General features: G+C 34.3%; 2 protein-coding genes across 2 annotated transcripts; both read left to right on the forward strand.

Moving 5' to 3' along the window:
- Positions 1-892: 892 nt before the first annotated feature.
- LOC117111003 (arsenite methyltransferase-like) lies at positions 893-7625 on the forward strand (the record flags this gene model as incomplete). Its single annotated transcript, XM_033253860.1, has 7 exons — positions 893-1072; positions 3026-3162; positions 3781-3932; positions 4302-4433; positions 4554-4693; positions 6220-6348; positions 7197-7625. Coding segments are annotated over 7 exons (939 nt in total), but the record flags the coding sequence as incomplete, so codon positions are not given.
- A 4120-nt stretch (positions 7626-11745) lies between these two features.
- LOC117111005 (2-aminoethanethiol dioxygenase-like) lies at positions 11746-13952 on the forward strand. Its single transcript, XM_033253861.1, has 2 exons — positions 11746-11829; positions 12860-13952. Exons 1-2 carry the CDS (start codon positions 11746-11748, stop codon positions 13637-13639), a joined length of 864 nt encoding a protein of 287 aa, XP_033109752.1. The 3' UTR covers positions 13640-13952.
- Positions 13953-15365: the final 1413 nt, after the last annotated feature.

Raw genomic sequence — 15365 nt, forward strand, 5'->3', positions numbered from 1 at the left:
ATCATCATCATTATTATTATTATTATTATTAATAATAATAATAATAATAATTACAATGCAAGTACAAGTATTACAGTGCAAGTATAAACAAGAGATCACATATGTAATTAAAACTGTAGTTATAATATTAGTAAAAACTTTATAAAAAAAAAATGATTATTAGGGCATTTGGTTCGCCCTTGATAAACCATCACCGGGTGGTAATTTTAGACACATGTGCTCCAGAATTACTTAAACTAATTTTTTGCAATTGCCTTAACAAGACCTCTATGTGCAGATAAAAGTCTTATTTATATGGCCCACCATCTGACACATGACGGGGGCTCTTTGGCGTTTTAAGGATTAAATGGCCAGTTTTTCGCATACTTCTTGGGCAATCCCGTTAAAATAGGTCAACATAGACTTCATTTCCACACAGACACAAAACGTTCATACATCTTCCTGGTTCGACACATCATGCCAAAACCTGGTATACCAACCTCTCTTACTATAAAAAGGGGTTAGCGGAAAAACAAGAATTTGGGGTGGTGTGTAATGTCCATTTTACCTGACAGTAGGTACAGTACTGTAATTTCATTAAAATAATCTAATTAACTGTGTATCAATAGCGTAATAGTACTTGCTACAAACTTTCACTTAAGTGGGCATATTAGCAATACCCTTTCCAAAAACCGATGCAGTATTTTTTGGTTATGAAATAGCAAAACTCACTTCCTTCTACTGTTGATGTTTTAATAAACTATATAGCACATTCAAAAGGTAGCCCATATTGCACTCAACATTAATTTAGAAAAGAACTAATTGAATTATTAATTGTTTGATAATTGAAGGTTTTTTATGATGCCTCAAAACGTTGTTGTTATGCTATACTTAAGTTTGTTTGTAATCCTGTTTTGACTCTGAACGTTCATTTACTTACAGATACTTTGGTTGTGGACTGTGTATTCCAACATGTATTGAAAATGCTAAATTGTTGGACCTTGGGAGCGGTTCGGGTCGTGACTGTTACCTTCTAAGCAAGCTGGTTGGGGAAAATGGTCATGTGACCGGAATCGACATGACAGAGGAACTGGTATATACCTTTTATTTTAATTGACTGTTAGATAACATTTGAACCTCATGTTAATGCCCTCTGAAGACCAGATGAAAGTAAACATCTTATAGGCCTACATTTTTGTATAGTAGAGCGGTTAGCTACTGTGTATAGCTACAAAGCTAGTTCAAGGTATTATTATTGTCAATTAAATACAACAAGCATTTTATTTCTATGTTTTAGTTCATGTGCTTTAGTATGTGAGTTTTTCTTTACCAAGATGTCCATCAATCCGGTAATAACATATGAATTGGTATTTTTTTTTTTTTTTTCCCCCGAATTTTATTTTTACTGTTAAGCGCATTGAGGCTTTAGCATAATGCGCTATATAAGCCAAAATTATTATTATTATTATTTATTATTATTATTATTATTATTATTATTATTATTATTATAGGCTATATAGAAATGCATCCAGCACATTGAAATTGGTAAATCAAATTAATGTTTATTCACCATGTATAGAGAAACCAGTACAAGGTACATCATTGTTACTATTAAATGAATACACACCGGTAGGGAATGACCAAAAAGAGCAAAGTTTTATTAGATCATAGCCACCCTGTGTGAGGTGCATCTGTACTTCAAAACAACAAGGGCAACACGTGCAAGGGCATTCGCTAATTATATGAAAAATAAAGTATCTTAAAACTACATCGGAACGTAGTTTACTAGGGATTACATAATTGCTAAACACAATTTTGATTTCAGTAGTATTAAATACGTATCAAATTTACTTAATCTATCTATCAATCATTCAATCAAATCTTTTGTTTTGGAATCAAGATTGTCTATATTAAATTACAAAGTAATATATAGAATATAAAGAATTGAAATAACAATACAAAAACCTATGACCACTAAACAGCTATGAATGAAAATAACTTAATTTATCGTCTGACCCCACAATAATAGCAAATACTGACTTGAAATGTTTTATAGTAACTTTAATATATTATTATTTTGTAATTATAAAATTGATTGATTCTAATCTAAACCGATTGAATGGATTTGAAAAATTTTATGTAATTTAGTATTCTTTTCCAGGGGGAGAGTATCAATTGCCTCTTATGTAATTTGTCGTGCTTTTGGTAAATAAAACTAAAACTATAAAATTATGATGCATATGGGTAGGAGCCCATAAGTACGTCGTCAACGCACAAATGGACAGAGATCAGAGAATCTTACATCAACCTGCTTGGTGAAAAGATACATTTTTACATCTCGCTCATATAATAATGGTTACTGCTAGCTTATTTTAGATATGTTGATGGACATTTCTGAAATACCAGGAGTTATTTCACAATGAAAATGTTACTAGACTGTACTGGTAGAATCAGATGAAACCGGAAGTAGCAAAGCAACAGCTCCGTAAAACCAGCGACTGGCATCTCCATTGTACAAAACACACACATAACTTCTATTTTGTAGCTCATCTGTTGAAACCTGTGAGGAAAAAGGTTTAAAATCTCATTAAACAGCAAAGTCTCTGTTGGCCACGACTCATTGATCCAAAAACATAAAAACAATTCAATTCTTTTGTTGACATAAACTGACAAAACAGTATTCTCATATAAACGAGAGAAAAAATTACACAAAACACTCAATTAAGTCTGAAAAATCATGAACCAATAGCTTTCTTTAAAGGAAAGCTTCTTTAAAGCTTTCTTTAGCAAAAACATATTCAAGCATTTGTTTTTTAGAACAGCTTTAAAATAAACAAACTTTTCAAGTGTTTCAAGTGCTGCAGATATTCTTTTACTGGCTTTTACCTGCAATTTTAAGGACCCTATGTTGGACAGGTTTTCTCCTCAGCCGACTGTGTATCCTAGATCCATCACTGCTACTCTCCCATCTTAAGAGTTCATGTAGAATTTTGATTACCTTGCTGATTATTTTTTTTTCTTTCTCTTTTGTTTTTTTTTTTTGCAGCTAGATCTGGCCAGGAAATACGAGGATTATCACAGTCAGCGCTTTGGTTATAAGACTAGCAATGTGGAATTTGTATTAGGCTACATTGAAAAGTTAGCAGAAGCTGGAATTAAAGATAATAGTTTGGATATAATCGTGTAAGTTGGTACATCACATAGCAAAACAAAGTAAAACAACAATATAATTATAATTAGGCCTTAAAACTTATTTGAAACTTATTTGATATTTTAATTAAGAATTGTAATGGATAGTGCTACGAATTATTTAAGATATCTATTTGTTCTACAGGTGTGATTGTGATTGTAACCTTTCACATGAGGGTAGCCAAGTAAAACATGCGTTTAGTGGGTGGGAACTATCTGTTAAGATACTCTTTTAATTACTTTATCAATAATTTTAATCTCACAGATATCATCTAGTTCTCTATTTTTTTGTATAATTTTTACAGCATGGTTTATGATAATTGGGGCTTAGCATAAATTGCTATTAAAAATGATTGCTACTGCCACTGCCACCGCCACCATGATTGCCCAGTGGTGGCTTAAAAAAATTGACGAAAAGGGTCCAACAAGTCCGAAAGGGATCCAAACCAAGGCGCCACCTAGAGCCTAGGTCTTGCTTTCGGATTAAAATCTTTAGATAACTGTGTCTGTATCGATAAACATTTTGCACTTTTTGCTTTATAAAGTGTGAAACAATTTTTTTTTTAAACCGGTCATTTTTTTTATTTTATTTATTTTTTATTTATGCTCCAGTTCGAACTGCGTAGTCAATCTGACACCTGATAAAAAGAAGGTTTTGCAAGAGGTCTTCAAAGTTCTGAAAGAAGGAGGAGAGATGTATTTTAGTGATATGTATGCTGAAAAGCGTATTGCAGAAGACCTACGTCAAAACAAAGTTCTATGGGGTAAGGTATAATATTAAAATTACTCACTTGTCCTAAATGAAAACTAGTAAACTTAGATTGAGGCCCTAGGAGAACCGATGGCAGCCGTAGGGCGACACCACATGCATTGAATTGTAGAGTACACGTGGTGTTATTCTCCAGCACATTACTAAACTGCGTTCTTTAACTTGGACATGGACCGTGTTTTAGACAAGACCAACAGCCTAAATTGTCCTGCCAAAAGTAAGGCTGCTACAAGCTTTATCTTCCGTGACTATACAAACACACACACACACACACACGCACACACCCACCCCGTGGTAACCAATAGTTAACTAACTGTGCTATAATAAGACATTAAAATATTATTGCTTTAATGTTTCCTTGTAGGAGAAGGTTTGTCTGGTGCCCTCATATGGAGTGATTTAGTAAACTTTGCAAAAGACGTAGGATTTTCTCCACCACGCATTGTTTCAGTTACTCCTATTCCTGTCACAAACCCAGAGATCGTCAAACTTGTAGGTAAGATGCATATCCACTTATTTCCAGATTCTAGTAGCATCTTTACGAATTGTTTTTTTTTTCACACTCAAAATCTCGTAGATTATAATTAACAATGCTTAAAATCTTGTATCTTTACAGGCAACACGAAGTATATTTCTGTTACGTGTAGGTTGTTCAAACTACCCGCCAATAAAGAAAATGAGAGTGTAGTGGTCTATAAGGGCACTGTGACTGATCATCCCGACAGCCTTAACATTGATATTTCTTCAACATTTAAGGTACAAAGATATCAAATGATCTATAGTTCTAAATAGGCTCATGTGGGATTAATAAAGTATTGAATTAAGCCAATAAAAAAAGTTTCACCAGTAGGTTAATAAGCTGAGGCAACTACACAATCGACAACTCTAGTATGCAAATTTAAATTTATAGAAAAACCTCCATAAAGAAGAGCAAAAATACTATACAAGTTTTTGTCTCAGCTTACGTATGTCGGCCGTGTATCAAGCTTTCTTTCGATGAATGGCAATGACATGTCACAAATGACGTCGTGTGCGCGATGTTGCGCTCATGAAGAAGGTCATTGTAGGTATGGGATATTTCATACAATCGCCATGTCTTATGTTTTCTTGTGATTTTACTACTCTTGATGTAGCTGCTCATTGTAGAAAAAAATAGTAAAAGTATGGTCGATGAGCCTATCAATTAATACTTATAATAACTAATTGATGTAGATCATTGATGATGTAATATGTATAGAAATTCTGGGAATAGTTTAAACAATTATTTAATTTAGTTTATTTTAGGGTATGTAAGTGTAGTATAAGATTATAGTGTCCTGGGTACGACGTTATAAACTGCATCCGGTCGAGTCGTCGGCAACCCCATCCGGTGGTCATTAGCGGCCGCCGATTGGACGGTGAATGGACACCGAGCAGCATGAAAAAAACCCAGCTGAACAAAGGACGGATGAACTCCTCGCCCATTCAAAAACATTCTATAGAATTCTATAAAAAAAAAAAACACTATAGAATGACTATAGCATAATTGTTTAGAAAATTATTGAAAATTCTATAGAAATAACTATAGAAGCCCACTATAAAAAGTCTATTAAAAATCTATTAAAACTATATTAAAAATCTATTAAAACTCTTTTAAAAATCTGGTGGTCTTTAGCGGCCGCCGATGGGAGGGTGAATGGACACCGAGCAGCATGAAAAAAAAAACCAGTTCAACAAAGGACGGATGAACTCCGCGGAGCCAACGGCCAACCATGCCTTAGTTTAAGGAGTAGGTTTTTTAGTTTTATAATATAACATCAACTTTTTTCAAAATGTCAAACTCAAAGAGCTCGATGAGCATGATGCGCTATACAAACCCAACTATTATTATTATTGTTATAATAATGAGTCAAAAAGATTAACTGATTTTGTCAGCACCACAGTCATCTCTGAAACACAGTCATGAAGAGCCGAAGGAATAGGATCTAACTCATTAGACTTGATTTAGGATGTCTTAATCAGATTTATTAGCTCTTTCGTTGTGGTTGACTAAAAATGAAAGTTGACAATCTTTGGCAGAAGCACACCTTACCGGTGACAGCATGCTTCTTCTTAGCTTCTCCTCAGCTTTTTTGACCTTTTGTCTGATCTTTTGTCCTGTATTTTGCCGAAATGAATAAACAAAAAATATGAAAAAATTAATTAGAGAACAATTCATCAAAATCACAGAATAGGTTTCAAAAACTTAAAGGTGTATTTTTTGTAACCAGCTTTTTTTTCTTTTTTCTTTTTTGTGATGACAGGCGAATTGTCCTTCCTATGTTGACAGCACAATGGCGACAATTCTCAAATGCAGTCGCTATGCAAATGATTTCACCTTTGATACTGGTGGTTCATCAGAGGCCAAGAAAGCTTGTCAGCCAGAGAAACTTGTAAGTATTTGTTGGGGAAACACATTATTTGAGACTTATTTTAAAATCGTTGAAAATATATAATTCTGACCTGTGAGAGCCATTGGCGCGCAGCGGTTGCGTTTCTGCCCCTCTTATGGTCGGAGATTCGAACCTGTGAATTTCACCTGTGTCTTTAGGCAGGGCACTTTACTTCGTTTGTTTCTCTCAATTAAATTATAAATGATTACCTGGTAGATTATGTGGCATTTAATTGTGGATTAATGTATATCGGCAATAAATTGCAAGCAGGTTTGATGAAATGACTCGGGATCCAATTACCAGAAGTAATAATAACAACACGCCAGCGCCTTATATCCCTTTGTATAGCTATTATAATCCATGTCTTCAATAGCGTTATATCATAAATTAATTATAATAATGATAATAATAACAATAATAGTAAAATTTAATTTAATAAAATAAATTATTCTGTATGGATAGCATTATTAAATATTAGTTGAAATAGATAATAACAGTATTTTAGTTTTATAAAAAATAATTATGTAAAAAATTATCTTTTTTAAGTTTTTCTTTCCAAGTAAATATTGTGCAATTGATTTAATAAAGATTTAATAGCAGAAATGATATAAATATTGATGTATTCCCCACTATTTGAATTCTTGTTTTATTTAACGCATAATGCAAAGGGGGTGGGGGAAATCCGGGGCAATTGTCCTGGGGGAAAAAGTCTGGGGAAAATGTCAGGGGTGGGTGAGGGGAAATACCGAGGGAAAATGTCGGTGGGGCAACCAGCCTGTTTCCATTTCGTTATAAAAACAAAAACTAACAGGTCAACTATAATCATCAATCTTAAAATGTCCTTACAGGATTGTACGATGGATCCATTTGTATACCTTGAGAACAAGCCTGTAGCATCTGAATGTGGGCCTAAATAATGGAGAATGCTCCAAGGCTAGAAGAGGAATATGACCACACTCGATATCATACCTAATCGTGGAAGAGTAGCGGATGGTGATCATTTAACTTTCTGTTAATGACTTCACCCAACTTTTATCTTACTTGAAATGTATTAATCAGTATACAGTAGATATATCAGGGGCAGATCTAGTTTCATATTTAGAGGGGGGGGGGGTTAGACTTTTTTCAAAAAAACGCCAAAAAAGGGGGTCAGGGGTCCTCCCCCGGGAAAATGTTGATCACTAGATGGCAGGAAATGAGCTTTTCCGACTTCTGAGGTGTCTTTTAATGACTTCTAAGTTCTTCAAAATTCAAGGTTTTCCCCTCTTGAAAACGGTCACGTAAACTTTCTCATTCTTATATCAGTAAATAGGCCTATTTATGTGTGTAAGTTCTTTAAATTTTAAGGTTTTCCTCCGTTTGAACGGTCAGGTAAACTTCTCATTTTTATTACTGTAAATACTAGTAGCCCTACTATGTGTGTATGTACAGTACATAACAAACATTGAGTCACTGCATACATATTCTTTTTTCAATAAATCAATGAAACCCCCCCCCCCCAAAAAAAAAAGGGGGTCGGGGGTCCTCCCCGGGAAAATTTTGGTTCTTAGATGGCAAAAAATGAGTTTTCCGACTTCTGAAGTGTCTTTTAATTAAAATTCAAGGTTTTCCACTTTTGTAAACGGTCAGGTGATTTTTTTTCTCATTCATATTACAGTAAAATAGGCCTATGTGTGTACCGGTACACAGAGAATTTTTCCCCAACGGGGTGGGGGCCAAGGACCCCCTGACCCCGACCCTCCCCTCAGATCCGCCGATGTATGTTATGCAGATTGTCTTAAAATGATACTTTCTGGTAATTTGTTTATTGCTTAATTTATGTTAGAATTCCATAAAATTTACAAGCCTTTCGCAATCAAGTAACAAGTGGATGGGGGTGCACACATCTAGAAAAGGGGTTTGTTCCTTTGCTTATCCAAAAGGTTACACTCATGTTGATACCATGGTGGAACGTAATGGTGTCATTAAGAAGTCATCTGCGCATGTGTGATGTGAGAACGTTCTCGTCACGTGGTAGAACGTAAAGCCTGTTTTCCACAAGGCGAATTTTGAACTGAGCATGAGCATGCGCATTTACATTTTCCATCATAGTTTTTCGCTTCAGCAAAATCAGTAGTTCGAAATGTATCTACTTTTTTTTTTAAGAAAAAAAATGTGCGCAGTTGTGAAAAACAGACTTCACGCATGAGTGAGTGTTTGTTTGTTTCTGCTATAGTCTGTTTCTGCTATAGTATGCAAATTTGTAGGTACACAACTCAACCTAGCAGTTGCATAGTGTAGGCACAGGCTTAAGATGTAAGAAACAGGGGTATCGTTTTCTACACTCAAAGTACGAATGCAAACGTACACACCCCACGTACCTTTACATTCACTCTTGGCATAAGTTTCTCAACTCAATAAAAACGGTAGCCTAATTTGCTGCTGCAGAAATCCGAAATAGAAAATAAACTTGGCCGCACGTTGGTAGCAACAAATTTACTGCTAAGTATCAGAAATTTCCTGAGAAAGTATGTGCAGATATACAAAGATGAAGGATTATTAATGTTCAATCAGATTTGTCAGATTTGTCTTTTTTTATCTATTATTTTAGTTAAAGGCAGTACAGAATAAATGAAAAACCAAATTGTAGGTTTTTTTGAGATTGTTAAAAAGTATATTTCAAGTACTAGTCGTTTTTCTGTTTAATACCGTTTTTGACTTAAGCACCAGTAAGTAACACTAGGTGAGGATGTCAGTGGTCCTTAGTCTTTAAGGACTTGTTCTTGTAAAGAGGCCACTGAATAATCTCCTGTTAATAAAAAAAAAGAAAGGAAAAAAAAATCTTCTGAAACAAACATGATCCTACTCTGTCAGTCAATCGTTATATTCAAAGAATATTGTATATACAGATAATTTTAATTATTATTATTTTAATTTTTATTATTATTTTTATTAAAATGTGCAATCTGAGACAACTGTACTATACTTGTATAGTTGTCTCGGGTGCAATGGAAAGAATATTTTCATGGGTTAAAATATTGATTGATGTTTCATCTAACGAGGCGGAGCTGAGTTGAATGGAACAGTCAATCTTTGAACGAATATAAATATTCTTCGTTTTTTATTCGTATTAAATATATATATATAACGAATGGAACAAAAAATAAACAAATCGAACTGAATTTTAACGATGAATGACGATATGATGTAAATAACCAATGTCACGTGATAGCAAATCCACCAATCAAATGACAAGGATTTATTTAGGTACGTTATAAATTGGGATGTTACATACGACACGGCAATAATAATATTTCGAGCTGTTAATTCCGCCTTGGCCTCATCTGGTGTTAAACAGAGGGCGGTAGATAGAATATTCTAATAATCTGGTGTTCTTGCTTGCTCTGGGCGTGGGGTCCATGGTCGAAGCCCCGGTGGTCGGCGAAATCCCCAAAGCCCAGAGGAGTTTTGTGCTTTATTGGTCTAAATAATGCTATAAAAGCAGATATGTTTGAAAACGTCTGTGTCTGGGTGGGTCTGTAGTGCATTAGTTGGGTTAGAGGACTTGTTTAGGAAATTTGAAGAGGGGGAGAGGTTCGCCAGAAAAGAGGTGGGGGAGGGGAGGTTTGCTAGAAAGGGGGGTTCTCCCGAAACATAAAACCCGCCCTGGATACGAGCATACGAGCCTGAATCATATGCAATTTTGTTTATACTAATTCCCGGCAGGTTTTATTAAGTATAAGGGTTTACCAAAAATTTGCGACCCCCTTTGTTTTAATAACACGAGCTAAAATATTTCAAAGGACTTTTAACTGTTGGCATTACACGAAAGTGTGTGAAGAAGGTGCGCATTCCTCAAATTTCATGTGCACGTACGTTGCAACAACAACAACAAATTCAAATTGTTTAGTTTTACGTAAGTAAATCAGCCAAACTTCTTACTCCTCCAAATAGTTTAGAGAGATTATTTCATTATCAAACGCGCACCCACAAAATCGGTTATTCTAAATTTGGTGGATAAATTCCTATCAACAGTACTAGCTAACACGATTTACTTCGCTGTGGTCGTAAAAGTCTGGCAGATAGATCAACAAATAGGCCTACATTCATTTCATTAGACATGCAGTACCCGAGATAGAAGTCTAATGAGATATATTCGCCTACTTTGCAGTAAAAAAACATAGCTGGTGTGGATGCAGAGGGGTGCAGATGGTGCGGTCACACCCCCCCCCCCCCCAAAAAAAAAAATTGTTGTATTGTATTGTTTCAAGGTATGAGAGTACAATTTCCAGGCACCTTAAGGCAGGCGCGGATCCAGAACTCTTCGCATCGTTCGCCAATATAAAGTGATAGCAGTGCCAGGTGGTCTGGCGAATTCCAACTCTTTCTGTCAGAAATGCCACCTACCTAAACCAAAGACAAATATATATAGACAAAATAAACTATTTGCATTGTGTAAGTAAAGAGGGACTGTAAAATCGGCTGCGCGATAATGTACGGTAAACTGTTGAGTTCTTTTATTATTATGATTTATGTCACAATGTATGGTTAAAACAAAATCAGTCACAGGGAGGATAGGCTATACATGTGCGTTGATTCTTATTGAAAAGCATATATAATTTTATTATATTTTGTTATTCCAAAATTACACCAAAGCGAAAACATATTATTTTAATTATTCATTTTTGATTAATGAATTATTATTTCATTATTTTAACGAATGCTATTCGTTAAAAATAAGAGACAAACAAACAAAAACAATAACAAAAAAAATGGAGTTTGTAGCCTAATTGTAGACCTAAAGCTTAAAACTTACGAACACACCTTGATACAGTACATCTACAAAAGAAAGTCAAAAATGACCGAGCACTGAGAGACTGAAAATGAACACGGAATCTGAAGAAGAGCAACGACGACGTAAATGTAAATTTCAAATCATACAGTGTTGGAAGTTGAAAAAGAAAAAAAAAATGAATACTGAGAAAGTGAGAAGATATCTAATAAGCGTATAATACTGCATTAATTAGCAAGTAAAATGTCAAGTTTCCAGTCCTGTATATCCAGTAGTTGGGGTGTTACGAAGAGTGTATATCCATCTCTACGCACCCAACCAAATTTGATAAGGTCCACATTTCCAAGACAGTCGAGAGTTCTGAATATAAATTTGTGATTTTCTGTAATTTGAAAATAAAATCTTAAATTTTTACATTTTAACCAGTAGGCCTAATCTACTCAGTCTGTCGTGATTCCGAAAAAAGGCAGATAGCTCTAATTGAAAGTGGTACAACAGTTAGGCCTATCCAAATATGATTTTAGCTTTACTTCATTATTTAAATGCATGTTACATAAGATATTTATGAAGCTTAAAAAATATATCGATACTTTTTGGGACACCACCCATACATAAAAGGAAGTAATATGGGAGATAATGAAATGGCGATGAAAACGAAGGAGGTGCCTGAGAGTCCACACCACCTCAGCCTCACCATGTTTGGGGCTGAGGCGAGAAAATTTTGAGGTGGAACCACTAGGTGCCCGGAAATTGTACTCTCATCGTCTTACTAAAATAGGCCTATATCAACAATACAGTACAACGATTTTATTTTTAAATCACACAGAAAATCACAAATTTATATTCAGTACATTCTCGCGACTGTCTTAGATATAATAGTATTATACGATTTTCATACAATTTTCATACATGTTCATGATAATAATTAGGCCTAATTCATTTTTGATGATATCGATGATGATGATGATGACGACGATAACCATGCCAATGGTTATGATGATGACGCCGATAACTATGCCGATGACGGTGATGACGACGACGATGATGATGATGCTGATAAGGAAGATGATGATGAACGATGACAGATGACGGAAATGACAGATGATGTTGACGATAATACAATAATAAAGAATATAACAAATTAACAATTTTATTTCTAAATAAATTGTATGTGGTAGTAAAAAAAGTTCAGTGATTTGATGCAATGTAAATTTTCAAAAAAAGTTAATGTAATTTATTGCAAATGAAATTATATGGATTAGTACGGCACGGTAATATACCTGAATACTATTACTAATACTATTTTTTTGTTGTTCCTGTGTACAGTAATGTTATTTTAACCCAGTAGCCTCCAATTCAATCTCTATTGCCAAAGGTTAGGCCTACTGTTGTCGAATGTTCTTTGTTAATGAATGAATAATCTCATAATGAATAATGTTGTATATAGAATTGTAATTTTTTAAATGATTTTGTAAGTGAGTAATTTTTATAATGAATAATTCTATATATAGATTTGTATATTCGAATGTAATTCTTTTAAAGTAATTTTGTAATGAATTTATGTTGTTGTATGTCTGATTGAATAAATATATACCTGAAATAAATAATAAATGATAATATCAATGATGATGATGATGATGATAGTAATTATCATTACTGGTTTCATTGAAAATTATTTCGATATTTGTCTTTGTACTCAGCGACGCCACCTATGGGCAGCATTTAATATTACGGTAGTAGAATTTTTTGAAAGAGCCTAAAAACATTCCCATCATCCTTATATTCAAAATGGCAGCAATTCAGAAAGTAGCAAACGTCGCCCGTGAAACGTTTAAGACTATTTTAATTGACAAAACATTGATAACAGATAAGTTAAATATACTGAAATGCCTCTGTAATGAAATAAAAGCGGCTGATTTAAACATAACGCTAAGTACACAAGAAGCGCTTTCTTCAAATTCTGCTAGGCCCAGTTACTCTAGGCCCCCTGTTTCGTACATGGAAATATACGAGGATAAGGTACTTACGATGGGTATCTTCCTCCTCAGAAAGGGCAGTCGTATTCCTTTGCATGATCATCCAGGCATGTACGGATTCTGTCGAGTTCTCTATGGTACTATTAGTGTTGAAAGTTTTTCTCACATAGATAAAGACATTAGCGAGTTGAATGTCCCAGAATTCGAAGAATTTCAAGATAAACCCGGACCAGATATGCGATTTTTAACTCCTACGAAACATAACCAGTCAGGCGAATTTAGTTCGAATACAGGTACGTGTGTGTTGTTACCAAGAATTGGAAACTATCACGAGTTAAAAGCTGTGGATGGACCAGCTGCATTCCTCGATATTCTTGCTCCACCATATGAACCTGAACGTGGTCGAGACTGTTTGTATTATAAATTGTTATCGGAAAAAACGGGAGATACTAAATGGCTGTTGCAAATCGATCCTCCGAGGGATTTTTGGTGTGATAATTTACCTTATCCCGGTCCTGAAGTTACTTTTGCAGAGGCACAATAGACTTCAAAGTAGCAACTACTGTAAGCCCATGCTGTTACTACTATACTGAATCAATAGATTTAACTGTGATACAATCAGAAATATTAACCAGTCTAGAGAGCTGTAATACAACTCTGTAATGAACTTTATATTGTATAACCAGAAAATGCAGAATGTTGATTTACAGTATTTGTGGTTGCCAAATGAGTAGGCCTGGACATAAAGAAAACCTACTGCCTGAGATTAGGTTTTATTGATTAAAATATGTTAATTTTGTTAATTTTATTTTTTCATTGTTGATAATATTTAATTAATCTAGCAACTGAATTTTAAATTCTATTAGGTTTATAGGCCGTTTATGTACATACAGTACAGTATATGAAATTATTGAATATATTTTTATGATTTGTACATTGAAATATCCTTATAATAAACAAATTAAGATTTCAAGTTACTTGAGTTTCTGTAGCTTAAATACTAAACTCTAGTTTGTTCCAACTCCAGTCCAACTAAACTACCCCACACCCCAAGAAAATATTCATTCCTTTGGTGGGGTTTGGAAATGCATTTTCACCGGCACTGTAGAAGTTTCCTGAATTATTATTATTATTAAATATTGTGTAAGTTCTGTTATTAGTGTTAAATTTCTTCAAATTTCACGATTTTTCTGTGTTAATACCATATTAATGATGTACATATTATGTGAGAATTTGATCTTTAAATGTGAGACAGACCCCCATTTTTTTTAGAACCAGAATTTATATAACGCCTATCACAATCCGCAGATTATACGAGGATTGTTTCCCTGGTCACTGGATACCGAGTTGGCAAATCCGCACGCGATTTTTTTTTCCGTACGAAACATTTACATAAAATTCCACTCGGGCCGTCTCGGCTAAATCGACCCGAAAATATCATTGCAGAATTCAGGAGGTCAAAAGGTCATCAATAGATAAACGTCTACAGAACAACTAAGACGTCGCTGTCTAATTTTTAAAAATACATTGATGTTACCATGTTAATACCAATGGGTCGCTTAAAATGACATATAATATTTGATTAAGCTGCACGAGTAATGAAAAGTGTTATTTTAACTTGAGTTACATACTATGACAATTTTAATTTTTTAGTTAGGCCTGGGTTTTGCATAATTACCTAGGTCTACTAAAAACGCTTTCTGGGAAAAGCACAAAGAGTAAGGAAAAGCGCGTTTTTCTTCATCTGATCAAATGAAACAGAATGACAGTTATGTTAAAATTAAGAGAAGAGCTGAGAATAGGCAACTCTAAAATACTGGGATGCCATAAGACCTGCCAAAATGGCAAAACATCAAATGAATGTAAAAATGAGCTATTTATTAATATTAGGCATAGTAATCGGCAGGTTCTTGATTACAAAGCTAGACCAAGTTAATTACGTGTAATGCCGAAATAATAATAATAATAATTATTATTATTATTATTACCTGTACGTTAAGGGGAACTTAGACAAAGGGGAAATAACACAAAAAATATTCCCCTTGGGCTAGTTATTATTTATAGGCCTAGTAAATAGTCTGTACTGTATGTTCTTCATTTCAAGCCTTAGGCCAAGGTAATTAATGCTGAAATGATTATTATTATTATTATTATTATTATTAATTATTATTATTAGCTGTACTTTAAGGGGAACTTAGACAATGGAGGATTTAGAGAACAATTAAAAAAACGACGTTAAGGGGAACACAAAGGATATTCCCCTTGGGCGA

Source organism: Anneissia japonica, unplaced genomic scaffold (assembly GCF_011630105.1).
Source record: "Anneissia japonica isolate Jap-2015-1 unplaced genomic scaffold, ASM1163010v1 scaffold573_len2283161_cov171, whole genome shotgun sequence".
In the NCBI taxonomy this organism is placed as follows: domain Eukaryota; kingdom Metazoa; phylum Echinodermata; class Crinoidea; order Comatulida; family Comatulidae; genus Anneissia; species Anneissia japonica.

Bases quoted from the DNA above. Each gene is read 5' to 3' on its own strand.
- LOC117111005 (XM_033253861.1), top strand. From the start codon at position 11,746: ATGGGAGATAATGAAATGGCGATGAAAACGAAGGAGGTGCCTGAGAGT. The intron at 11,830-12,859 runs GCGAGAAAATTT...TTACGGTAGTAG, and splicing joins TCACCATGTTTGGGGCTGAG to AATTTTTTGAAAGAGCCTAA.